The sequence below is a fragment of the Haemaphysalis longicornis genome, unplaced genomic scaffold (genome assembly GCF_048455015.1).
Source record: "Haemaphysalis longicornis isolate Haplotype H1 unplaced genomic scaffold, Haemaphysalis longicornis Haplotype H1 scaffold_7, whole genome shotgun sequence".
NCBI lineage: Eukaryota > Metazoa > Arthropoda > Arachnida > Ixodida > Ixodidae > Haemaphysalis > Haemaphysalis longicornis.
The window spans coordinates 175994261-176021607 of NW_027526422.1; the positions used below are offsets into that span (position 1 = coordinate 175994261).

General features: G+C 47.2%; 1 protein-coding gene across 1 annotated transcript; it reads left to right on the top strand.

The window, feature by feature from the left end:
* The first annotated feature begins 2389 nt into the window (after positions 1-2389).
* On the top strand, positions 2390-21323 carry LOC144147252 (amine sulfotransferase-like). The gene is made up of 2 exons (XM_077679334.1): positions 2390-2510; positions 19098-21323. Exons 1-2 carry the CDS (start codon positions 2496-2498, stop codon positions 20073-20075), a joined length of 993 nt encoding a protein of 330 aa, XP_077535460.1. The 5' UTR covers positions 2390-2495; the 3' UTR covers positions 20076-21323.
* The last annotated feature ends 6024 nt before the right edge of the window (positions 21324-27347 follow it).

Consider the following 27347-nt stretch of genomic DNA (forward strand, 5'->3'; position numbering starts at 1 on the left):
CTAATCTCGGTTGGGTCTGGAGCATAGCTGTGGTTGTTTGAGACTCTAACAACTCGTAGCTTCGAGACATCAGTCACGATATTTGCTTTGGAGGTCTCTCTTTTTCTACACACCCAGTAAATTCTTTGCTCAGTCCTTCGGTTACCAGTATATAAACATCTTTTGCAAACCAGCATTTCCACGCCTCTTTCCGTCCTGATGACTTCCATAGCGACTGCGAAAACGAGCGCTTAGACCAGTTATTTTATAGTATTTCGCTGGTGAACTTTATCGCGTAAGTCTTGATAGTTCGTTCTGGAAGCTCCATTCAACTTTCGGCCTTGAATGATAAGATTGGTCCGACGAACGCTCCGGTGCACGGTAAGCTTCAGGGTGAATTGGACTTTTCTGGGAAGGCTTCTGAGCTTTATCTTTTATGCAAGCACGTACCATGCCCCTCTTTCCCGAATTCCTTTATGCTGTAAGCCTGGAAATGTAACAAAAAGTTTTTTCTGAGCGACTAGATGCCCAAGCGACGAGTAGCCCTATGACGAATTGTCCTACGCGACCGATTGCCTGCTACGAATTGCCCTATTACGAATTGTCTTTCGACGAATCGTCCGTACCACATGTTTTCCTACTCCTGCAACATTTCTTTTGGAAGAAGATAAGAAATAGACAGCCTGTTAAACCAAAAAAGTAATTTCAACCACAACCTGCAAAAAAGCAAAAGGGAAGGCCAAATAACCAACTGCGAAAGGGTCAACCTGGTACGAATTATCAGAGTTGAAGCCAATAACACCGCCCCCCCCCCCTTTCCCGCTCCTCTAGACGAGTCGGCCTGTTCAAATGGAGGGTGCCGAATCCGACCGCAACAGTGAAAAGGGGGCGCGGGTTCTTCTTTGTGGCCCGTCTTCCAAGGACTTTATTCGGCTACGTCCCTGCCTCACTTTTCTGCCTAGGGTTGTTCGACTCGTATCTATATTGTTGATCAACTTAGGTCACCCTACTTGCCCAATCTGGCTTCTATTCTTTGCTGAGCTTTCCTAGATGTACGGCCCAAAAGAGAGAAAAAAAGAAAACACGCGGCTCGATTCTCTCTTTTGAGTCGAACCATTCTACCTAACTCGCTGAGACCATCATACGTTGAAAAAAAGAAAAGAAAGGAAAACAAAATACGTGGACATTCGTTCTGTGCACCTATGACGAAACTCCCCATTTGTCGAACCCGCTTATGAAAAATGATCCTATGTGACGAAACGGCGTATTACGAACCGGCCTATGACGAAACGCCATGTGACGAACGGGCCGTATCCCGTCCTCTGAGCTTCAACTGTAGAACCCTAATCAGGCAGTCAATCATCACGATACACAGCAAACCACCGAAATTGCAGCCGACGGGCATACTCCTAGAATTCATCCCCTAAAAGTAGGAATAGGGAACAGCCGGTGTATTCTGAACGTCTGTTGTAGGCCCCAAAAGAAGAGGTTGGAAATGCGGAGCAGATTTAAGTAAGATGTTCAACGGTGGTTTTATGCCCTCTCATCATAGTCGAAGAATTTAATCCGGCGTATCAAAAACCGCGATACCTCTACTTTTGCAAACTGGGCAGTAAACTTGCGGCTGTTATCGGTGAAGAGGATCTCACGTTTCTTACAGATTGCACCTCGTACACGAGGGTAAGAAACAGCATTATAGAGTACACGCGCTAGAACTTTTGCCTAACAGACGATGTGGACGAACATGAAGAACTTAGGAAGTGACCACTATTTACTTACCACCACCGTTTTATAGAAAATAGATGACGTTACACACTGACTAAAGCTCAACAAGCATATATCCAGGTTACAACGCAATCTCCGAACGTAGACACGAAGTTACTGCGCCTCCGGGAGGCGCGGCGAAGCCTGGCCAAGGGGTTGAAACGACAAGAACTTAATCAGAAGCTCAACCTTCGAATCACGGTTTGACAGCGAAGGCCATAACGTATGCGGCTAAGCTCTGTAAGCACAAATGTCTATAGCTGTGTAAAACATGGCTTTTAAACATGGCTGTGTAAAACATGGCTTCTCAGCGCGTGTAAAACATGGCTTTTGTTGAGGTACCTTATTTATGCGACGAATAGTAAGGATGAAATTGGCAAGAGGTTGACCACCAATTTGCTGTGCGACGAACAGGTGCAAATGCTACCTCGTTGTGGCCTCCACCAAAACAGGCTACGTTATCACTAAACGATCGTCCTCCACATAAATGTTGGAGCAATACATCAAAGGTAACTGCCATGAAGGCAAAAAGGGAATTATTGCGTCGGTTGGCACTCTTCACCAATTGCTGCACAGCCTTTTTTACTGCGCGTACTGACGATAGCGGGGTCAACGTGAGAAGATAACGTGTAACAGCAAACGTCCACATTGATTGCGCTTGATAAGAAGCCCTGAAGTGCTCTGTTTACTACAAACATCGCTGCTGTCGAGCATCGCGGCCCGTCATTTGCAAAGTGGAACGTCAGTTCTCGATGGCTGCAACGTGGGTAAGAAGAATTCGAATAGATTTATTGGCGTTGCGCTTCAAACTTTTACAATGCCAAGGAAAAGTTTTTTTATATAGATTTGGGCATTATAGTAAACTGTCTTGTAACCATAGTCGTAACGGCAAAAAGGACGGAGTAGAAGTAGCTAAATAAACGTACGGTCTGAAGCAACTGCCTATTCATCCTGAAGCCAAATTTTTTATACAGGGATCTGCATTGTAAGTAGGTTAGTTAGTGCGCACATCTAGATTCGTTTAGAAATGGCTTCCCTAGATTTTATTATTTTCACTTACCGAAGGAGCAGATAAAACTGGACTAGAATGTTCTCTCGTGTTGCAACTTTGAGTCACTCATCTCTGCAATCATCAACAATAAAGTGCACAACACAGATGAAGAGGTATCAAAAGTAGCATTTTCCTATATTCCCATAGATGAGCGCATGTTGCACGATTTTGTCCTCTTGATCTATTTGAAGCGCTGAATTTTTTGCGCACTGTTTATATATACGAGGGGTTGTATGCTGCTGAAAACAGCTGCGATTTGTCCGTCGTCGACGCAAATGGAATGGCTGTGTTGGTTACAATTAGGTTATTGCAATTTTGCCGCCAGAGGGGCGTTAAATATTTATTTATTTATTTATCTGTAATACCCTCAAGGTCAATGACATTATAGAGGGGAGTGGGTACATTCATAAGAATAACAAAAAAAAAAGCAGCGAGAGAAATACATATCAAACAAACATCTTATACAAAATTAGGCAAAACAAAAAGAAACGCAGCAAGCAAGCATAACTGTACACAACAAGGAAGAATTACACAATGTTGACTATGGCATTTTTGAAAAGAGTGTGATTTACAATGGTTGCTGTAGGAGAGGGAAGGCGATTCCATTCTAATGACGTACGAGGAATAAACGACTGAGAAAAAGCGGTCGTTCGGGTAGATGCAATACCGACTTTGTGAGCATGATCAAGGCGAGAAGAAACGTACAATAGAGGCAAAATGAGTTCTTCATGCAGATGTTGGTGATGAAATATTTTGTGGAACAACGAAAGTCGGGAAATTTTACGTCGAACTGCCAGGGATTGAAGGTTAAGGGTAGATTTCATTGTTGTTACGCTGGCGGTTCGGTTATAGTTAGACAGGATGAAACGGGCACAATTGTTTTGTACCATTTCAAGTGAGTTTATGAGATTGTTAAAAGAAGGATCCCAAATACACAGGGCGTATTCTAATTCAGACCGAATAAGTATTTTGTACAACAGTAGTTTAAGGGAAGATGGTGCCTTTGCAAAATTACGCCTCAGGTAACCCAGCATGCGATTTGAATTGTTAATAATATGTTAAGATATAGGTGCCACTGTACTGGTGGTGAGATATTTGAGTGGTGTCCGAGATATTTGAGTGGGCTCCAGGGTCGCCTGCTACACTGCGAAGGAGCCTGGCGACAGTTTGTGCGCTACAGCTCACTGCCTTTGATGCTTGACGGCACTAAAAGCAATTATGCTTTGGCTACACTATACAGTCGATCCGGGATATATCGATGATGATGATGGTTAGTGTTTAATGGCGCAAGGCCAACGAGGGAAAGAGCGCCAGAGAAGAGGTTATTTAACGAACAGAAGTGATTACCACACAAGGGTAGGTATAAAAAAGTTTAAACCGAACATAGTAAAATAAATTAAAGATAATGGTGATGGCTGGTGTTAGGGCCAGATTTGATTATGCGTGATAGGAAATGAGGTTTAAAAACTTGACGTCTGACAAATACTCAAACAAACGTTTCACGGAAACCATGGCATCGTCACCTAGAAACAACGATGGATGTAGGGGAATATGTTGTCTGTAGAGTTCTCCGAAGTGTTTGTGTCGTGTTGTGTGAAGTGCCTTGCATGTGATTAGTATGTGCACTACGGATAGGGCCTCTCCGCACCTGCTGCACTGGGGTCTAGAAGATCCCGTCAGCAGATACGAGTGCGTTGCATGGGTGTGCCCTATCCGCAGCCTACCCAAGGCGACTTCCATGTGTCTGTTGTGTGAGTCAGATGTGTACCGTCCCAAGTGTGGCTTTATTACATGTAGTTTGTTGTCTGTCTGTTCCTTCCAGTGTGTTTGCCATGTTCTGCGCAAGTGTTGTCTTATGTGTGGCTTGACGTCTGCATAGTGTATCGTTGTAATTTCTACAGTGTTCCTGAGTGCAGCAGCAGCGGCCCTCTCGTCTGCCAACTCGTTCCCAGCAATCCCAGCGTGTCCTGGGACCCAGCAGAGGAGCAACTGATGATTTTGCGCATACGCAGACATGATGGTGTTGAATACAAGATTAACTATCTGGTTTTTTGGGGGCTTATGTGATGACAGTGCGCGAAGAAAACTCAAGGAGTATGCGTAGATGATGGACGTCGGAATTTGATTTTCAAGTATGTGTCGTACAATCAGTAAAATTTCATACGCTTCTGCTGAAAAATTGTTGTGTGCACGCTCATGGTTCTGGCTGCATTGAAATTCGGACCATGAGCAGCACAGGAGACCATAGTGGATGTTTTAGATGCGTCACTGTAGAATTCTGCAAATGGATATTTAAACTGCAGAGACAGAAAGTGCTGCAGTATTGCAGCTCGCGGTACCAGATTTTTGTAAAGTTTTATAAAAGAAAGGTCACAGGACACAGGGCGAACTTACCAAGGCGGTAAAATGTTTAAAAAGGGTGACCTTTAACATCTAAAAACGAAGCGCTAAGATCCGGGGCTCGCTCTCTCACTCGAAGTGAAAAGGGCAGAGGAACGGATGGGCGATTTACAAACAGCACAGATGTGGATGTGTTGTTAAAGACAGGATAAAAATGATGTTGATTCAGCGATGAAAGCTTAAAAGGATAAACTAAGTCTATGTACGTCCGTTGGTTCTCAAGGCTCCACTTATTCACTCGACATACAGACTCTCGACAGAGTGCGAAAAGCACCCGACACAAGCCGTAGCCCCAAGTGCAGCACTGGGTCAAGCATTCGCAACGCTGTTTTAGTCGCGGACCCATATACCACACTGCCATAGTCTAAACGAGAACCAACCAAAGCAGTATAGAGCCGTAGTAGGAGTTCTTTGTGAGCCCCGTAGGATTGGTTGGAGAGTACCTTAAGGATATTCATTGTTTTCATACATTTATGCTTAAGTTTTTTGATATGTGGGATGAATGTGAGTTTGTGGTCAAACACCACACCTAAAAACTTGGGCTCCTTGTTCACAGGAAGCGACACGCCATTAAGAGTAATGTCTGGGTTCATATAGACCCCGCGCTACCTGGAGAACACAACGCAAGAGCTTTTTACAGGATTCAATTTAAAACCATTCCTGTCTGCCCAGCCGGCAAGTTTCTTGACGCCGAGCTGGACTTGACGTTCGCATATTGACATATTACATGATTTAAACATATCTGCACGTCATCTACATACATAGAATAAGAGATTGTAGGTGGCAGTGCCTTTCCAAGGGAGTTCATCTTAACTATGAAGAGGGTACAGCTCAACACGCCACCTTGCGGTACGCCATTTTCTTGCACGTAAACCTTTGAGAGTGCACAACCAACTCTTACTCGAAATGTTCTTTCCGACAGGTAACTAACAAGGGTGTTTAACATGTAACCCGAGGCACCGAATGACTTGAGGTCACTAAGGATCCCGTAGCGCCAAGCGGTGTCGTAGGCCTTCTCGAAGTCGAAAAACACAGTTACGCAATACTGTTTATGCACGAAGGCATCCTTAATATACGATTCAAGAGCTACGAGTTGATCATTAGTGGATCGGCCCACCCTGAAGCCTGCCTGGCAGCTCTCGAGAAGACCGTTGTGCTCAAGGAAGTACACGAGCCTGCGATTTATCATCTTCTCGATAAGCTTGCACGGGCAGCTCGTCAAGGCTATAGGACGGCAACTTGAGGGGGACGACGGGTCGTTTCCCTGCTTCAAGAAAGCCACTACTATGGCCTCCCTCCAAGAGTGTGGGATGTGCCCCGAAAGCCATATTTTATTATATAGATTTAGACGTGCTTCAAGTGTGTCTGCGTGTAGGTGTTGTATCATTGTATATGTGATGTTGTCTGAGCCTGGAGCTGAGGGTTTACACGTGATCAAAGCAGCCCTCAGCTCATGCAGTGAAAACTGAGTTATAAGAAGATGACTTATTGTTATCTAGTATAGGCTTCTTTTCGGCCGTTTGTTTGTGTTTCATGAAAGTGTTTGTGTAGTGTGCTGAACTGGACACGTGTTGGAAGTGCTGTGCGAGTGTGTCCGCCTGGTCTTCGAGTGTGTCCCCGGTTGTGCTGACCAGGGGCAGGCTGTGTGTCTGTTGCCCTTTGAGTTTGCGTATACGTGTCCATACTTTTCGTGTGTCTGTGTAGGAGTTAATTCTGTTACGAATGTACGCCAACTCTCTCGTTTTGCCTCATGGCGCACACGTTTTATGAACGCCTTGGCCCGTTTGAACAAAATGAGGTTACCCGACGTGGGGTACCGACGTAGGACACCCCACGCCTTGTTCTGGGCCTCTCGCGCTCCTCTACAGGCCTCGTTCCACCACGGCCTCCTCGGGTTGCGCGGGGCACCAGAGGCGGTGGGAATGGACTTTTCGGCGGCGTCGAGGACGTGCGCCGTGAGCAGTTGGGTAGCTTCTTTAACGTGTAGGTGTCCAATGGATGAGTGGTGTAGTTTGGATGTCTCTGTAAATGTATTCCAGTTAGCTCTTGCTTCATTGAACCTGTTTTGGGAACACGGACTGCATGGGCCTTTACCTATATATGTTAGTGAGGTGGGGAAGTGGTCACTACCGTATGGGTCAGTGCCCACACCCCACTCGAGAAGAGGAAAGAGAACTGCGGAGCCAATCGCCAAGTCAAGATATGAGTATGTGTTGTGTCCTATGTTATGGTATGTAGGCTGTTTATTGTTGAAAAGGCATGCTCCTGAAGATGTAAGGAATTTCTCTATCAGGCGACCTCGGGCATCCGTGCGAGAAGAGCCCCAAAGAGAGTTGTGAGCATTAAGGTCGCCTGTTAGGATGTATGGTTCGGGCAGCTGGTCAACCAGCGCCTCGAAGTCAGAGCTTGAAAGTGCACCATCAGGAGGAATGTATATAGAGCATAGCGTTATCAACCTATTAAATATTGCTCGAATTGCCACAGCCTCAAGGACAGTGTTCAGAGTGACAGGGTGGCATGCTATGGATTTCCGGGCTGTTATGTCCACACCCCCAGAAGAGTGCGTGCAGCCTTCCCTGTCCTTTCTGTATACCAGGTAACTGTTCAACAAATTTGTGTGTTTAGAATTCAAATGTGTTTCCTGAACACACATTACACTTGGCTGATAAGCATGCAGTATTTAGTATACATCGTCAAGATTATTCAGAAGGCCTCTGCAGTTCCATTGTATTATGTTTTCTATTACCATTCCCTCTGCGAATGCCCCGCAGACCCGTGCCCCCCGTTCCCTCCCCTCACCACTGGGAGCAGATGTTGCGTGACCCGGGGGAGTCAGGCCAAGTCCTGACCACCTCCCGGACCCTGGCTGTCGCGGCGGCCCTGTGGGCCTCCTTCACCCCCAATACCTGATCCCGATGGACGAAAAAAAAACGTATTCCTATTCCTTCCCGTCGGTTTCCCTCCTCTTCCCCTTTCGCATCCAATCACACTATGTGTGCTGGTTGCCATGAGGCTATCCCCATGATAGCGCACCGAGCAAAACGAGAAGGTGTTAAAGGCCACCCAAGCGACGCGATTTGCCGGAAGTCATCGTTATCATCACTTACAATCTGTCAGGAGAAGCGCACTTGCAGGGGCACTTGCGGTGCGGCATTCGGTTTATTGAAAGTGACGGGGAACGAGGCTTCGATACGCGCGTACAAAAGGGCTATACTTTTGCAAAGTATTTCCAAGGGGATGTCTGGTCTGTTCGGTACATGCGGTAATTCAATTTATGCGGGTTTGATATCTCCGAGATCGATGTGTTATGAGCTCCTGAAGCAGCTAAGCCCCCTTCCAGTTGTGTCCAACGTAAAAGCAACTTGTTTTTCCTAGCTCATCTGCGAAGTATAATGTCAGCAGTGCAAAAAAAAATTCTCAGAACAAGCAAGTCTGTAACTTAAGTGATTTGATGATGAAGACCTCTCTTTCCATTGGTGCGGGTATTTTGATATACACGTACACCAGTATTTGAGGTTTGCGGATGACATAGTCTTGCTGAGTGATACTGCAGAACACCTGGAAACAATGCCTAATGAAATACAATAAAAAAAGCACGGTCGTGGCGATAAAAATAAATATCAAGAAATGTAAAGTAATGAGGAATACGCATGCAAAAAATCTGAATTGTTGCGGTTCAAATAACTTACGAAAGCAGCAAAGGGTTGCAAGATGAGATAGTGATAGGTACCATATTTACACCAGAAACCCAGCAAATACTGTAAATTTTGTTAGCAAGAGAAAATTATAAAAAAGGATAAAGCTCGAAGCGCTTTTGTCCAGAAATTGTTTGCTAAGAAGATAATGTTTTCAGCCAGGTGTCCCGAAGAATTAAAACACAGACAGGGAATTCAGTATTTACGCCGCACTGCCAATACTATGTCATGGTACTAGGTGTTATTCAAAAAAAAAAAACCCCGGGCTATCTCCACTAACGTCAAACCTGGGGAGGGGCGACGCATGCAGTGTATAAGTGTATTCTTGGCGCCTTGGCGTTTTTGATTGCTGAGATGAAACCGTTTGGGGTAGAGGTATACAGCTTTGCCAAAAAAGTCTTGTTTTTGAAGCAGGAAGCGCTAGCACGAGGCGTAAACGAGTGTACCGGTGTTTTTTAGTAGGTGTTACGTTCTGGCGCGAGTCGTAAACGAGTTTTCCGGTGTTTTAGTACCGTGACTACATGTGACGACGATTACGACAACGATCACGACAACGACGACGACAGGAGACGCCAACAGCCCCAGCCCCTAAAGGACTTCGCCCCTAAAACGTCCTCTTCAGCTTAAAAAACGAAACTCTAGAAGTGAAAGAACATAACTACCTGGGACAGATGGTTAGTGCTGACGCCGACCACCAGGGAGAAATACGGCGCAAAATAGGTACGGGTTGGGGAGCACTCGGCAAGACCTCCCTAAATATGAAAAGTGAGCTACCTCCGTCACTCAAAAGAAAGATCGACAACCAAAGCATACTGCTGGTTATGACATACGGAGCTGAAACTTGGCACCTTACTAAACAACTAGAAAGCAAGGTTAGGTAGGCTCAACCGGCCATGGAACGAACAATGTTACGAGTAATACTCAGGGACAGAAAACGAGCTACCTGGATCAGAGAACAAACTATAGTAGGAGATATCATAGTTCAAATAAAGAAAAAGAAATGCACTTGTGCTGGCCATGTAAAGAGACGAACCGACAACCGGTGGTCAATTAGGGTAACAGAGGGGATACTAAGAGATGGGTCTTGAAGAAGGGAAGGTGCTTAATACGATGTAGGTAAGAAATGAAAAAAAAATTCGGGGGAAAACTGTGGACTCGGGCCGCGCTTGGAGGTCAATGGGAGAGGCCTTCGTCCTGCAGTGGACTTGAGTAGGCTGATGATGATTAGGATTATGACGACGTCCTCTTGTACACACCAGCAACGCTATTTCAGTGTCTTTAATCCATCCTAATCTCCCTAACTTACGTTAATCCGCTTTAATCGCGCCATGGTTTACCTTAATGCCCCCTTTGTCGAATTCATTCCATGCCCTTCCGAATGATTCTAGCTGAATTCATCTGAAACCTTCTCGATACATATTAACCAACCTTAGACCGACCTTAATAAATTCGACCATCAATCAGAGTCAACATTTTGTACATCCCAATTCAGCTTAGTACGGCTTAAATCACCCTAATGCATCCCAATTCACCTTATTATCATGTTACTAGTCCTCACTATCAATCACTAATGAATCAATATTTACTTTCGTAATCATTATTCATCTCCTATACACGGCTGGCGTGGTCTAGTTCGCTTGTGGCCTCCCCTGAGTTTTTGTACCATTCGAGTCGACGCCAGGGTTATTCAGGATCACATACTAAAGACACATTTAATGCTTTCGCCATGAAACTGCGCGCTGCGCTGGGTTTACTTTTTCATGCGCAGTTACCAAGTTGGTCCAACAGGCTCAGCACGAAGCAGTTAGTGCCACCAACCGCCCTGCTCACGAGGAAACAAAACCTGCGCTTTTTGCGTTGTTCTTGATGTGTGTCAGATTTATGTTATTTATGTTCTGAAAGCCTTTCATTTTCTTATATCGGTTGCGAAGTCCCACTTATATCTTTACGAATGTGTGGGAGGCTTATAGAAGGTTTTCATTAAGGTTTGCTTCCTCCTTCGTGGAATCCACGTCTTTAAATTTTATTACGACTGCACGCAGGGTGGTTACATGCCCGAAACACGTGTTGTCTCTGCGTAATTCTTGTGGAGTAGGTTTGTGCAACGTCATCACGGTAAAGCGCATACAGTATCCCCAGCAGTATAAGAAGGCGGCTTTCGTATTGATGGTATAGGCACTTTGAAAAAAGGCGGGCAAGACTGAACACTCAGCGGTGGCTACACTGGCGGTTAACGCGACGACGCCATAATAAAGGAAGCGTCGCGTAGGAACGCCGTTGCGACTGTACGTTTTGGCCCATCGCTTCGCTGTTCTGTAGCGTCATAATGAAAAGTTTAAAGCGAAACTGTTATACTTTCGTCCAGCGGCTTCGCGGATGATGCGCAACTTAACCTTTTGTCCGGCGACACACCCCCGGCGACGCACCCCTTCCCCGGGCCGGATTCGCCGGGCCCGCTCACGGCGCTGCGCACAAGGCCCCGTTCAACTCGTTCTGCGCACGTAGCGGCGGTTGCCGCTACGTGAGCAGCCTCCAGCGCATGCGCCGCTGAGTCGTCTCGGGCTCATCTTGTGACTCATCTTGCGCCGCGTTCACCGTGAAAGAGGAACGCCGCGTTCGCCGAGAATGAAAGCGAGGCCGGGCTTCCTCCTGTGAGCGTTGCACGGGACCGAACGGCTCTGAGCCGTGGTCGGCAATACAGCTGCATCCAAGGTTACTAAGCGAAACCAAGACTCAAGCAGACTAAGCCAAGCTTTTGCTTTGCATATATAAGGTTAGTTGCGCAACCATTTTTTTTTCTTATTTTGTATACGCTAGTAGTGCTCATGTAGCATTATGAGGTACGGTGCCCACGCTCTGCTGCGTACCTCTTTGCAAGCGGTACGGATACGTGAATGACGCCAGGCAAAAGGTTCGTATACGATGCGCGTCTTTAGCGTCGCCGGTGTTAATGTTCAGAGCAATGCGTCATTTTTTATACGTTATCTTAGCTGCATTTCGCGTGCCGGTCACGATTGACGCCATTATTAGCGCCGATCACGTTGGCAGCAAAGTTGTTTCGGTGAAGGTGAATTCGAGCTGGCATGCGTTTTTCAGTCTGCCCGTCCTGAGGGATGTTTCGACATCTGTGAACCGCAAAGGCGCTCGTCCTTTTTATTTTGCGAAGAGCTGTTTCGTGGTGCAGAGTCACGCGTGGGTCACGAGTGCCGCACGTTTAACGCCGAACATTCAGGCAAAACAGTTGCGTCGCTGCAGCCAAACATCAGCTTGCAGGCGTGTTTCGCTTTGCTTGTTTTGACATTTCGACGGCAGTAGATGGGGAACGCGAACAAGTACTTTATATTTTGTTATTTCGCGGTGTTAACGCTCATACCTAACAGCTATGAAGCCGTACTACAACTTAGTGAGAATCCTACTTTACTATAAATCTATTTATGCACGAAGTCCTGGCGTTGCGCTTGTTGCACAATGCGGGAATTATGGTGCTCATGTGATATAAGAGAGATATTAGATACGACAGCTAGGAACTTGTATGCAGTTTGTTTAGCTGATAAAAGTGAATACAGAAAATCTTTATGACTTATTAACTTATGTCGTGTCATGAGTTTCCAACTGACATACGTCACAGGCGAAAAAAATGGATCGCAGCAATCAAGTGAGATGAGGGACAATGTTTTAGTGCCTGCAAGGGAAAGGAAGTTTGTTCGGAACATTTCGTGGAGACAAGAGCAGTCAGTTTGTGTCTGCTTGCATCCTTTTGCGCGAATGGTTTAGAAATATAATTTCAAAACGTGTGGGTTCGAGCTATAGCTCGAACCCACACGTTGTTAACCTACACGAACGCAGATGTTGTGAACCCACACGAATGCCTACTATAGTAGGTAATCCATTGTACGAATTTCAAGCGCAAGAATTAAGACAGGGGACGAAGCGCTTGTCTCTGTCCTGTTCGTTCCGTGTCTGAATTTTCGCGCTTGAATTCGTGCAATTGTTTAGAAAATTTGAACAGTCGCAAAGTCAGCGCTCAGCAATAAACAGGCTCCGCACATTCCGTTTATAGTGGCCAGCCGCCACTGTTACAGTGCAAGGGCGCTCGAAAAAAAAAACACAATTACATCTTGACGACCTAACAAGTAGGCAGCGGTACGGCTGGTTGGTAACATTGTTGCTAACAAATCTGCATTCGTTTGTTGCTGTTCGTCATCACAGACGACAGTATCCCACGCTAAAATTGCAGGATCTCGCAGGGCCTGTCCGTCGACGACCTTGTCGAATAAAAGTCCAGAAAATGCTGCTCTTCAAAGGAAGAGCAGCAATGTTTTTACCCACCCAGTTGTGGCAACAATAACGTTCCGCTACGGCGGATGGTTGGCTGCCTTCTCGTTTGCTGCCCTCTCGCTTCCTTCATGATGGCGGTGCACAGTGTTGCCGGAGTGGCTTACTGCTCCTTCGCCTGCGCTCGCCGCACAGGCCATTTTGTAAAGGGTGTGTTCACTTAAAAGTTCAGCTGTCAGTTTCTTGGCAACACAGGAAACAGCCATGTCTGTGCGGCTTCGGCAAAGACGTGGCGCGTCTTGTGCCACTACGCCCGCGCATGACAAAAAAAAAATACCGGCGTGGGTCGTCTGCCCCGTTTCAACCCGGTTCTCAACAGTGGTGTCAACAGATATGTTATAAATCGCACTCACATTGGAGTAGAGGCATTATTTGCGCTCGGTGTGGTACAGATTGGCAGACCAAACACACGTCTTCTCCTTAGCCCGGACAAGTACTGCCATCTCGCGGAGCCCGACGTAACCAGTGACGGCTGGCCAAGGCCTCCGCGATCGGCTGCCGGCGGCGTGCCGCGAGGTGGCGGTGTTAGTCGATGGCTCGTAGAGTTCCTGTATATAGCTTCTCCTGGGGAGCAGATTTGCGCGTCCATACGCCATCTTGAGTTCCAGGTAGTGCGGGAAAGCCACCCGTCCCGCACATAGGAGCTGCCGCCGAGGCGCCGCTCTAGCGGCAGCGGCGAGGAGGAGTTGCGAGGAGCGGCCGGTCAAAAGCTGGCGCACCATATTCGGTCGCTTATCAGATGAGCGGCCGACGCTGCCGCCGCTTCCACAACCGCCCATGCACAGTTGAACAGAACTGACTGAATACGGGGTCTTGTGCGCAGCACTGAAAGCGGGCTTTCTGTCGAACTGGAACCCGCGGCACGTGGCAATCAGACGCGCAACTCTTGCGTTACGCGATATACAGGAACTATAATGGCTCGGTTACTCGCACCGACTCCCCCGAATGGTTTGCGGACATTGAACGGCTGGGTGTCTTCGCTGTCGTAATTCGTATTAACTCTCCTACGGGCGTTAATTTTGATAAAGTAAGAGGCTTGACAATGATGTTATGAAGTCGGCCTGCCTCAGCAGCTTAGAGAAACTGAAGTGAAGCAAAGGTGTAGCAGCGATCAATGAAAGGTTGACCAATGATTCGAGCGTGTGCGAGCATACGGAGTGGTACGCAGTACGTTCTCAGAGGTCATTTGTAGTGTTATTATAGATAGTTATTTGTCGTGATGAACAAGTTCGCGGTTTCCATGCCATGTTGTTGTAACGGTCACTGACCAGGCCCCATGGCCCAAGAAACTAAGATCCCGGCCACGGCAACGCAAAGTGAAATTAATAAGGGTAGCGTCCTGGGCACGTTGGTACTCCATTGCTAATTTTGTCAGTGTCCCCCTTTTTAGCGCAATTATTTATTTGGCAAAGTGAAACTTTAACTGCATATACGTGAAGTGCTCTACTGCACTGAAGGTTTTCTGCTTGTGACGACATGCAAACGCTTTGCGAACCTACATTTGTGAGTTAAAGTGCTGGGTATATTGAAGACAAAAAAAAAATCCCACTGCAGTTCCACTCTGTGAAGGATGACCAGAGGAGCAGCAGGGCGCAATCCAAGAAGTGCATGAAACAAACGCATTGTTTGTAATTTTCGGTTGAACGTACACTTTCCAGTTAACTGGCTAATAAAACTTATAGGAACCAGAACTTATTCTAGCGGACAAACGGCAGGTATACTTCCTAGTTAATTAACTTTATGAAACTTGGAGGTATTAGAGTTTATTCTTGCGGACAAACACGGAGCTGCCCGCTTCCCTCTCGCAGATGTATTGACAGCAGACGGGAATTCCAACCTCATTGTGAACTATGTAATTGCAAAAAGGAGATTATACTTGGCGTAATGTTTGAGCCATCTCTGGTGCTAATTTTCAGGTAATTTGTTTCGAAATAGATTCGGTAAAACAAAAGTTACAGCGGTTTTCTCAATCCATACATTCCCCGCGTACGGCCATGTTGAGCAGACGAGAATTCTGTAACGTTCAGAATGTCAGGGTTAAATAATTATGACAAATAAATGAAGCCCAGTACTGGGCTTCATTTATTTGTCATAATTGGACGATTCCATCATTACACGTGTAATGATGAAATCGGCGAATCGACCAATTTCTTTATGATTATTTGGGATACCAAGATTTGATGGACATACACAAAGCAAGCTCCAGTAGTTGGCTCTGATGCGAGATAAATGCGGTCAACGCGACTTTTTTTTACACACCCGGCCGACGCACGCAGTTTGTGGCCGGAACCTAGCCTGTAACATTTCACCTCTAAAAACGTTCACGGCGACACTTTGCTTAATTGCAGGAATATGAATGCATTTCATTTAAGCTATGTGATCCTCAATGTCTCCTGGTATATCCGTCGTGGTTGTGACACCTTCTATTTCGACAATGTCTTAGTCATTAGAGAGACATGTCTGGCATACAATCTACGTGTCGTAACGGTTGAGGAGGTGTCGATTACGAGTGATTTGCAGCGAGAACTTGCATGTTTGTACACCTTGCGTCACCTATTTTGTTCCCTTGAATTTTTCTGCGACGCCCCCCTCCCGTGGCCGCCCGCGTTTCACAGCGGGCCCGTGTATCAGTCTGTAAGGTCACAAGGCACACAGTGCCCATGTGCAGGGGAAGCGCGTTTGACTAGCTATCCGTAGGCCCCGAATTCCATTTCCAGATCCAAATTCACCGCGCTTTCTTCAATTTTAATTTGTTTGCGCTGTCTGCCATTTTTTTTAATGATATCTCGCTCGCGCTGACCCCCGACACCGCATTTTTAACTAATGGGGTATTGAATGCTTCTGAAGGGATTATGTAGATGAGACGTCCAGCTCTGGGACTCTCCCGTGCACATGTGGTAGGTAACCTTTTAGCGTGAACAGAAATAGCTAACATTCAAACGAAACATGAAAGCGAACTAGCTTTCAAGTTAACGGTTGCTTCTAATGTGTGCCCTGAAATCATTAGGGAAAAGTTCTTGTATTTTAGGCATCCACAACAATTACAGCGATTATTGCGCTTTTCAGTGGCCAGCGAAATACCTTTAGGAACGAAATAAAAACGGAGTACAGCTATGTTATTTTTTCTTTGTTGCCGCTGAAATGGAAAACGTAATAGCGTAATGCACATGTGCCACAGTGGTTACAATGTCGTTCAGAAATCATTCAACATAATCCGATTCCGGCGTTTTCAGCCTTTTAACGATGGAACAGCTGTCACCTCCAACAAACACTGACTCAAACGCCAGATAAGAGACCGACCGCCCTTTATTGGGACGAGGCTGCCAACATATATCCCAGTGTCAGCTTAATAGCCATAGCTTTACGTAACTGCATGCATAACACCCTATGCATAAAAATAACAATACCTATTTACGAGTTGAACATCATTTAAACACCGGAAATTTCTCAACGGCGGTATTCTCAACGAAGGACGTAGTCGGTTCTCTGGAGAGCGTATGGCGGGACAGCGCATGTGAAATAGACCCGTCTAGTTGCCACCGTAGCTGACATAAGTGCAGCACCAGGTGCTATAATATTGCTTTTCATTCATAAAAGCAGCTATGGCCGTTTATGTTTGTCATACGGAGCGCCAAACCTGTCAAAAACCATTCTGAGGAGTGCCGCAGCATGTACGGGCGCTCTGTGCCCACCTGCCCTGTACACGTAACCTTCGCTCTGTGCTCACGGAATTATGACAATCACCAAAAATACAAAATTAAACTGTAAAGAGCAGAAATTCCTAATTTCTCAAGAATAAGTGCGGTGACTAGTAATCCTGGCTGCTAATCACCGCGATAATAAGAGCCAAAACTGATGATTTAATATATCATAGCCCGGTTGTGAGGTTCATCTGGTCTTCGTACATTTCCAGTCTACGGAATAAATCTTTGGCAAGTTCGGATTGAAGTTCGTTGAACTCAAGAAAATTACTTTGCTTGTTCGAGTGCAGTTGTGAATAAGGCAATTAGGAATATGTGCTAGATATTATATATCCATATCAGGGTGTCGCACCGGCATCGAACCCGAACCAGAACCGTTATTTACCGGTCAACGAAGAAACAGTTCCGGCATATGTTGTCGGTGACCTACGGTGACTTTTATTTGGGCGCTTTCTTTTTACGCACCGTGAACCTTGTAATTACGCATGAACTTTTATTCCTGATATGAACATTAACACTATCAACGGCCTTTTTGAGGTCACAGCATGACGAAAGTTTTGCGCACCAATATTTAAATTCTACGTTTCTTCTGGTCATGCGCATAGGATAATGGTGCCCAAAGGAAATATCACACTCTCGCAAACACGCCGGCTATAGAAAAGGTCGACGTAGCACTTCTTGCGTGCGTCGCGCTACGACTATTTAGGCATTTTTCATCAACAAAAAATAACTGTTACGATTACGAAATCAGAGCACATTTTATAATTATTTTCAGTGGAAGTTTACTTTTACATCGCTTCAATATCAGTAGTTTTGGATTTATTCGTGTTTGTTAAATCGTTTAGCGTGGTAAAAAAGGTATAAATCTTTTGTATGAGCACGTCTAACAAAAACCGTCAGCAAGAGGAGAAGGCCGGAAGATAGACATCCCATAAGTGACCCATTCGTTATAAGTGTACCTACCAGTTGTCTTTCATAAAAGGGGCCTGTCATTCATGATTTGATATAAGACTGCTTAGATGACCCCTGATAAAATGTCTTACAGGCAATAAACTTCTGTACTGGGTGAAGCTTACTCTACACTGGCTCGGTATATATGAAAGAGGCGGCAAGAAATGCTTACAGGCTAGTAGGCAATTCTCAGAATTTCTGCCTTATTTTTGTAGATTATTAGAGCCATAGACATGCACCTGGAGTATTTTTAGTGGGTGTGAAAGGTAACTTGATACCTAAGTCGCCGAACGTAATGGCCGGCACTATTCCCGGGCGCTGCTTTCTTAGACGGCCTATTTGGGACTTCAGATGCGCCATAATTAACGAATACACCTTGAGTCCTTTGAAAAAAAGGAAAATGCTTTGGTAACTCGTTTAACTGGTAACTCGGCTAAAGGCGTTGCTTTCGCCAAAAAAACAACAACAAATGTTTAAAGACATTTCATGCTAACCAACGTCAGAGAGGACGTAATATAAGAGAACAGAGTGTTCACTCCATTAACTCCATCCCGGACCAGAATGAATTTTCTTTTAACTAAGTTCCGGAAAAAGCTGTAAAACTTTCCTTTGTAGTCGTACGGCTGCATTGAGGCGGATGTCAAATTTGCATTCGCAGAAAGTTACTCCTCCGGGATTTCCTATAAACCTGGCTAATTAATTTCATGTTAGCATTCAAGTGGTAAAGGCTAACCGCATTGGATGCTAGACGAAATCGCACAGATCTGCGTCTTACGGGCGGCTTTGGCGGACGGCTGATAATCGCATGAACCGGTGTCATTACAAGGGCTGGGCGAGAGCGTGGCACGTAAACAACTGTTTGCGCCCGTTGGGATGTGACCCCACCGCATTCTGAATTGCAGTAGGGGTCCTAATCCAACTCCACTAATTACACTAAGTGAACGGCTGTGGTATAAAACGTAAAAAGTAATTTAGAGCCATTCAGAGGGTTCATTTTCAAGTTTTGAGGGCTTGTGGCGTAAAATTTGATATACAGGCGCGAAGGCATTTTCGCAACATTTTTATATACGAAAACATTTGGTAGACGTGGCTTACATATAATGCATACAGGGAAAAAGGACATCGGATTGCGGTGTATGTGGAAGTGTTCTAAAATGTCAATTAAGATGCACAAAAAATTGGTGTTTAGTGTTGACTAATCTTCATAACCGCTTTGTTCAGGAGGAAGTCACCGCTAGTGGACGTCGGCTGCCCTACTACCAAGTAATCGATGGTGTAAAACGATGCCCTTGGATCGTCCCGGAAATTTTTCGCGAGAGCCTCAAATTTCGCCCAGGTGCAGGCGACATCCTGCAGTGCAATTACCCCAAGTGTGGTACTCACTGGATTCAGTTCATCACGCAACTTATCCTGAAGGAAGGAAAGGAACCGGTTAAGGACTATGCGGAATTCACCGCGAACACCCGTTCAGTCGATTACTGGAAACAGGACGACTGGCAACCGAATCTGTCCATGAGAACCTATATCACGCACCTACCTCTTTGCCGGGAGACGGTGAACAAAGAGGCGAAGTACATCTACGTAGCACGGAACCCGTGGGACGTTTGCGTATCTTACTACCACATGGTGAACAACGTGAATATCTGGCGCTTTCAGGACGGCACCTTCGACGAGTTCGTCGATGCCTTCATAGAAGGTGATTTCGGTCAAGGAAGCTACTTCGACCACGTGGCCGCGGGGTACGCCCTGAGACACGAGCCGAACGTTTTCTTCCTGACTTACGAAAACCTTAAGAAGGACACCAGGGGTACTGTGCTGAGGCTGGCAGGATTCCTTGGTAAAAACTACTTCCGCGCCCTGGATGAAAACGAGGAGTTACTCCAAAACATACTGAAATGGTCCACACCTGATTTCATGCGCAGCGTCGTAGTAATCGACTTTGATAAGAAGGAAGATGAGACCTGGAAGGAGCTGTTTAGCGCACACAGCCTATCATGCAAGGAAGGGCACGAGGGAGACAAAGCGAAGTATGCATTGGTGCGGAAAGCCAAAGTGGGAGGCTGGAAGGAGTACTTCACGCCGGATCATCTGGCACGTCTCGAGAAGAAGATCTCAGATGAAGGGGACAAGGCCACGTTCATGGAGCTGTTTAAGGATATACGGGAAGAGGCGTTGGCCTTGTCAAGCATTTCGAAGTGAAGACATTGTGCAACTGGGAAAAGGAACGAATGCGATAGCCTCATATATTCAGGCGGTCGGAAAATACTTGTTACTTACTACTTACTTTCGTAACGGATATGTCGTTACTTTACTTCTATTACGTTACTTACTTTACTTCCTTACGTCATTTATACTTTTTGTGTTACCAAAGCATGGTAATTGATATATATTCATCGCTACCACGTGTGCAATGTACCTTTCCCTTCTGCCACCCTGCTTGGTCTTTACAGGACTGCAGTAAGTATTAAATAAAAGTAAATAAATATTGGTTAGAAGAAGCAAGGGACATATATACGCGACTTAGATTTTGCTGTATTTTTATTTTTCGTGGTGAATGGATGGAAGAGGAAAGTGACGGCCCAATTATGTTGACTACGGATAAATAATTTATTTAGCAAGCAATGCAACAGGCTTTCGTGGCAACAACCTGTACCTGTGGAGCAATGATAAATATTTTTCAATGTTGCTTATGAAAGCAAAAGCAATAAAACAACCCGAACAGTATTGGCCACGAGGCCCACCACTGGAAAGGCCGGCGCTGCGATCGTTTTGACGTCACTTGTAGGATGTCATGCGAAGAAATCACATGACCACAGGAAACATTACTCCAAGAAGAAAACACTTGAAACTCAGCAAGAAGATGACAAAGAAGACGACGCAAGGCACGCGGCGCCAAGGTCATTTCCCGGGCTACGGCGATGAGCGCTCGAGATTAGAGCACGAGCTCACGCCGGACGCGGGCCAATCGGAAGCGGCCAGCGACAGCGGCTGGCGGCAGATGGGAGCCAAAGAAGAACTCCGAAGGGACGCGAGAGACCGGGGTGCGCGGCGGTCCGGTGACCAGACCCGTGCCGTGCCCCAGGCAGTCCTCCACAGGCGCAACCTCCAGAACTTCTCCTCCGCAAGGAAGTCGTCTCACCATGCATCGGTAAAGGACAGCGACGGCCCAAGACAGCTGCGTTGGCGTCTCTGCAACGGGTGCTGGGAGCACGCTCTACCACCACGGCCACGACATCAGCTTGACCTTGCAACACCGCAACACCACGACTGCGCCTCTGGGACGTGAGGTAGGGCAACTCCGTTCCGACAGCGAACACATATTTCGGACATTTCAGTACCGTACTTAGCCCTCGCCCTTCATTCCCGGACTTTGACTATTCCCCGTTTGCTAGAACTCTTTAGCGTGTTCTATACCGTTTTTTCACCGTTCCTCAGTGTTTATTATTATCCCGCTGTTCGGCTCTGATGGAGAAATACAAGACGAGTTACAGGAAGCAGCAAATGCCACCCAACAGTATGCAAGGGCAGGGGGACTAACCTGCAGCCCACAAAAATCAGAACTGCTCATAGTCAGAAAAGGGCGCCGAAAAACCGACCCACCACCCGACATTACGGTCACTGTCGAAGGCGAGCCAGTTAACAGAGTAGGCAGGCTACGGTTGCTAGGCTGCATGTGCAAACGAACGCGAAGGCCACGTACACCTTGGGACTACTGAAAAAACAAATTAATCAAATAATCCACATGATCCGAAGGATAACCAACCGCCGCCATGGTCTTAAAGAAGCGGACGTACTACGCATCGTGCAGGCTCTGATCATAAGCCGCATAACCTATCATGTACCTTACCACCGACTTACCCAGGCAGAGACTAAGCAGCTGGACACTCTAATCCGCACCGCCGTAAAGGCGGCGACAGGCATCCCTGTCTACGCCTCAACGAACCTGTTATTACGATTGGGCCTACATAATACCACGATGGAATTAATCGAAGCACAAAAAATCAGTCAATTAGAAAGATTGAAACGCACCCCAACAGGGAGACACGTCCTGCGACAACTAGGGTACTCGACGTCTCAACTTGCCCCTCGCGAACTCAAACCAATACCCCCGGAAGTTAGAGTGAGAATAACAGTATCACCCATACCCAGAAATATGCATCCAGAACATCATGCCGGCAGGCGTGCCGCGCGGGCTAAGGCCTTGTATCGCATATACGGCAGTAACCCCGACACCCTCTATACGGATGCAGCAGACTATCCAGCCATAAATGACAAGGTGGCAGCGGTAGCCGACTGGAGGGGTGAGACGGTAGCGTCAGCCACCATACGCTCCGGGAACAGCACGGAAGCGGAAGAGTGTGCAATAGCACTCGCTATCTGCACTCGCCCTTCAGGGAACCCAATAAATATTATATCCGACTCACAAGAAGCATGCCGAAATTATGCGCAAGGACGTATCACCCTGACCGCCTATCACATCCTGCAGCGAAACCGACAGATTCCACCAGTCCGTCTAATCTGGACACCTGGGCATGCGTGTTTCCCTGGCAATGAACGCGTTCATGCGGTAGCCCGAGGCCTCACTCTCCGGGCGCCAGCGGAAGACCAACCCAAACCAGACAAGACAGAAAGTATCCCACTCCCATACACACATATACTACAACACTACAGAATCTCCCGTAGGACACTTCCTCCGCCACACGCGCAACTCACCCGTGAGGAAGCCGCTGCATGGCGCCAGCTACAAACTAACACGTTTCCTAGCCTCTCGCTCCGGCACAAATTCTCCCCTACGATGTACCCAGACAGATGCCCATCCTGTGGAGGACACCCGAACCTGTACCATTCCACATGGGAATGCCCCAAACCCCCGACCCAATTGCCTATACCCAGCCCCTCACCCTCCGGATGGGAAGCTGTTCTTTCCAGCTCAGCCTTGGACGACCAGCGCGGACTGATCGACCGGGCAAGACGGATCGCAGCAGCAAATGGGGCCCTGGACTAAGGGCACCACCCTCTGAGAGCTAGATAGCCTGACTTTATAATGAAGTTTTCTACTACTACTACATCCCGCTGTTCTTTAGTTTATCTCTGTTTGTTGTGTGCATTTGTTTGGGTTTCGGCTTACATAAACAAAAGGTCTCGTTTTCACAGTGCATTATATTCTTTATTAATGTCCACCAAACCTGACAATAATTGGCGTCCACAGCAGGACAAGACCAGTTCGTTTTATAATACCCATAAAACCCACAATGGACACAAGGGAGATCATTGCCATGGCCGAACGCTTGAGCTTCAATGGCGAGGAATTGAGGCAGTGGATCCAGGCGGAGCAGAAGCACTTGAGCGACAAAAGAGCGTTAGAACGCGAGCACGAGCGGGTGAAATCCGAGCAGGAGCGGGCGGAAGCCGAGCGAGAGCGGGCTCGTGCAGAAGTCGAAGAACGCAATTTGCAGCTGCGGATTCGCTTGGCGGAACTCAATTCAGCGCGAGGAGAGGGGGCGCAAACAGATGGCGATGGAGAATACACTGGTCAAGCTCAGGCTGCCACCCCGCAAAGCTTCAGCGCACGCAAATTCCTGCCGCCTTTTGAGGATGCTCGAGATAATCTCGATGCATACCTTAAACGGTTTGAATCCGTAGCCCATAGTCAAAGCTGGCCTAAGTCGAAATGGGCCATCGCCATCAGCACGTGTCTTACCGGAGAGGCACTGAAAGTCTACGGCCGCCTTTCCCCAGAAGAGTGGCTAGACTACGACCAGGACAAGCTTGCATTACTGCAGCGCTTTCGATTCACCACAGAAGGCTATAGGGAGCGCTTCCGTCACTCGAAGCCGGAGGACGAAACCACTAAACAATACGCCGCTCGACTGAAAGGGTATTTTGAGCGGTGGGTAGAACTATCTAGCATAGACAAAATTGCGCCCACCTCCCCGCGAGGGGACCCCTGTGTAGATGCGACGCATCGTGGGGTTCACTTGGTGTTTCCGTTGGATTGATTCTGAAATCACGGGAAACGTGTCGGGAACGCGTATGATTACTATGTTTTATGATTATTATTATGTTTTATTGGCCAATCTTGGTCAATCTCTTTAAGTGGTATGCTTGGGGCTTCGCTGTCGCAACGACCTTTACTCCATCATTGTTGCTGTAAGTGGGAGCTTCTTTTCTTTTATTGCAAGTGTTAATCATTTCCCCATCATGCGTTGTATCAGTATCATCTTGACGTAGTTTGAATGAGTCAAGGATATAAGGCGCTTTCGTAGCATTTCATTCTGTCTCGGTTTTGTGGCGCAGTGGGAAGAGCTCCATGTACCTCGCGTTCCGTCCACAGGGTCGTGGGATCGAAACCGGGCGCCGCTATTATTTTTTTTATAGTGTAGGCGAGGGCTGCGGACAACGCCGTATGGAGGGACAAGGCGAGTGAATGAGATGCAGTCACGTCTAAAACCTTCGACAGCCTCGCTGATTTGTTAATCACTGAGCAACTTCTCTCTAACTGCCAGAGAAAACTCGCGATGTTCGTACGGAAGAGGGAGTGCAAAACATTCTCTGAGACCACTGCTGACCATTTGATGGATGCCCAAAAGCAGAACCACTTGTTGTTTTTCAATGATAATACCGGAGAAGAACGAAACCAGGAGAAGAGTGAAGGTAACGTTGAACGGCAGGCTAGTCCCGGCCCGGGTGGGGTAAGGAAAGAAAAATGGAGGGTGACTAATGCACTCTTAGTCGTCCGTGCAGGAATAGATAATATGCCGGTTTCGAAAGGCAGAGTCGAAGACAAGCCGGCCATCATTTTAAGAGACACGGGAACTAACACAGTAATCGTTCGCCAGTCTCTCGTTCCAAGAGCGGCACTTACCGGCACCTCCTGCACGTTACAGTTAGCCAAAGGAAAATGTGTTACTGCCCCAGAAGCGAAAGTGTTCATCGAGTCTCCGTTTTTCACTGGAATGGCGTTGGTAAGTGAAATCTCCACTGTACGATGTGGTCATTGGCAATGTTCGAGGGGCTCAAGACTTCGATTATCTAGCCCGGAGTCCAAACCGACTGATCCCAGAAACAGGATCGCCTGGTAACTGTAAAACGTCGAAACTTCGGAGATTAGACGTAGCGAGAGAGCAGGTGAATACCGGTTACGATGACGATCCAGGCGGCTGTCAATCAAGCCAATGGTTCCCTTTGTATCCGAGAAGAGTATTTTACTCGAAACGCCGAAAGCCCCGAAATCCACAGTAATACGCTCAAGCGCACTGCTATGTTGTTTTCTTGACGTGGCGCTCATTTGGTGTACGTTCAGTTTCAGGAAGTTTGACTACAGTTGGTCAGCATGTGGGTTAAGTTGTGCTTGAGTGCCGTTCTTTAGTACGATGATGCTGTTAAAGACTAGGAATTTAGTTGGCGTGCTATATTATGAATGTTCCACCGACAGTTTCGTGAACTTTTGGTGAACTGTGCGTGGTAGGACTGCGAACATTTTTGTGAAGTGATATTGAACCGTGCGTGGGGTGTGAACATTTTTCAGTGAAAATTGCGTGAGTTTGGGGGCGTATCATGCGAAGAAATCACATGACCACAGGAAACATTACTCCAAGAAGAAAACACTTGAAGACGACGCAAGGCACGCGGCACCTGGTCATTCCCGGGCTACGGAGATTAGCGCTAGAGGTTAGAGCACGAGCTTGCGCCGGACGCGGGCCAATCGGAAACGGCCAGAGACAGCGGCTGGCTGCAGAGGGGAGCCAGAGAAGAACTCCGAAGGGACGCGACAGACCGGGATGCGCGGCGGTCGGGCGACCAGACCCGTGCCGTCCCCAGGTAGTCCTCCACAGGCGCAACATCCAGAACTTCTCCTCCGCATGGAAGTCGTCTCACCGTGCATCGGTGGAGGACAGCGACGGCCCAAGGCATCTGGGTTGGCGTCTCTGCAACGGGAGCTGGGAGCACGCTCTACCAGCTTGACCTAGCAACACCGCAACACCACGACTGCGCCTCTGGTACGTGAGGTAGGGCAACTCCGTTCCGACAGCGAACACATATTTCGGACATTTCAGTACCGTACTTAGTCCTCGCCCTTCATTCCCGGACTGTGACTATTCCCCGTTTGCTTGAACTCTTTACCATGTTCTATACCGTTTTTTCACCGTTCCTCAGTGTTTATTAGTTTTCCGCTGTTCTTTAGTTTATCTCTGTTTGTTGTGTGCATTTGTTTGGGTTTCGGCTTACATAAACAAAAGGTCTCGTTTTCACAGTGTATTATATTCTTTATTATTGTCCCCCGGACCTGACAAGGATCACCGTTCCTAGCTTGCTGCGTAGTTGGCTTGCAGCGAGTGGCACTTCGCTTAGGAAGCGCGTTGTAAAAGTGTTTTCGTGTTAATTTCCGACGTTTGAAGTTAATTCTCAGTGTGTCAAGTGCAGTTTGACCTCATGGGGACTGTATAACCGTATCAACTGTAGTACTTCCTCCGCAAACAACTTGAACGTGGTGGTTTATGCGACCGAAACGTAAGCTGCGGCTCGTTTCCCCGATCAACAATATAGACTACGACGATCCCCGAGCTAAGTTTCTAGATTCCCGTTGTCTGTAGGAAATGTATAAAGCAGGAAATCATGAAGCGTCTACTGCTTGTACAATCGCCCGCAAACACGCACCGTGCCTGCCCGCACGGCCGACGGAGCGGCTCGAACTGCGCTGGTCGCGGTAGCAACAACTTGTCGTCGCTTTTTAAAATCAGACAAGTCGTGAAAAAGAAGTTCCAGATTTGTGAAAGTGAATGTTAGTGTTGTGAAAAATTGTGCTAGGTAGTGTCATGAGCTGGTTTTCAAAGCGATGCTTAAATATCTGCCGCGCCTTACGCCGACCGGCCGCAGAGGTCGGTCCCGGCACCGCCGGCCCGTTCACGCGCGGTGTAGCTAGTCGCCCAAGGTTGACGAGAATCAGCCGAGGCCATGGCAGGCGACTTGATCATCGATCGCTTGAACGGCAATCACCGCGCGTACAGAGTGCCACATACGAGAAGGGGGGTGACAGTGCGGTGAAAGGTTACGTTAGAAACTGTCATTTGCAACTGTAACGATAGCGGCGATGAACTATCTGCTGGGACGCTAAGCCTAAAGTTCCCAACATTCGATTACGTGCATCCGAAGCCGGGGTTGAGCTGAGCGAAGACCCTATCATCGCGCGCGCGTGCGCGTTGCGTTTGGGTTCCCCTAACTTCTTGGGGGCCCCTAAAGCTCGGTTCTCGTATTCGAAAACTCCCCATTACCCCAAATCATTACGACGTGTTTCGCCTCGTACACAGCCTCGCCTTCTGTGAGCAGCAGTGAGTTTCGATATTGATGCTACAGAAAGGCAGGCTCACTGTAAACATAGAAAAAACCACGTTGCAATTACACATTCCCACTCCAAGGTCCTAATGAAAACTAAATAAAGCCATGTCCAAATCCGCTCGAAGGCGTTGAAAA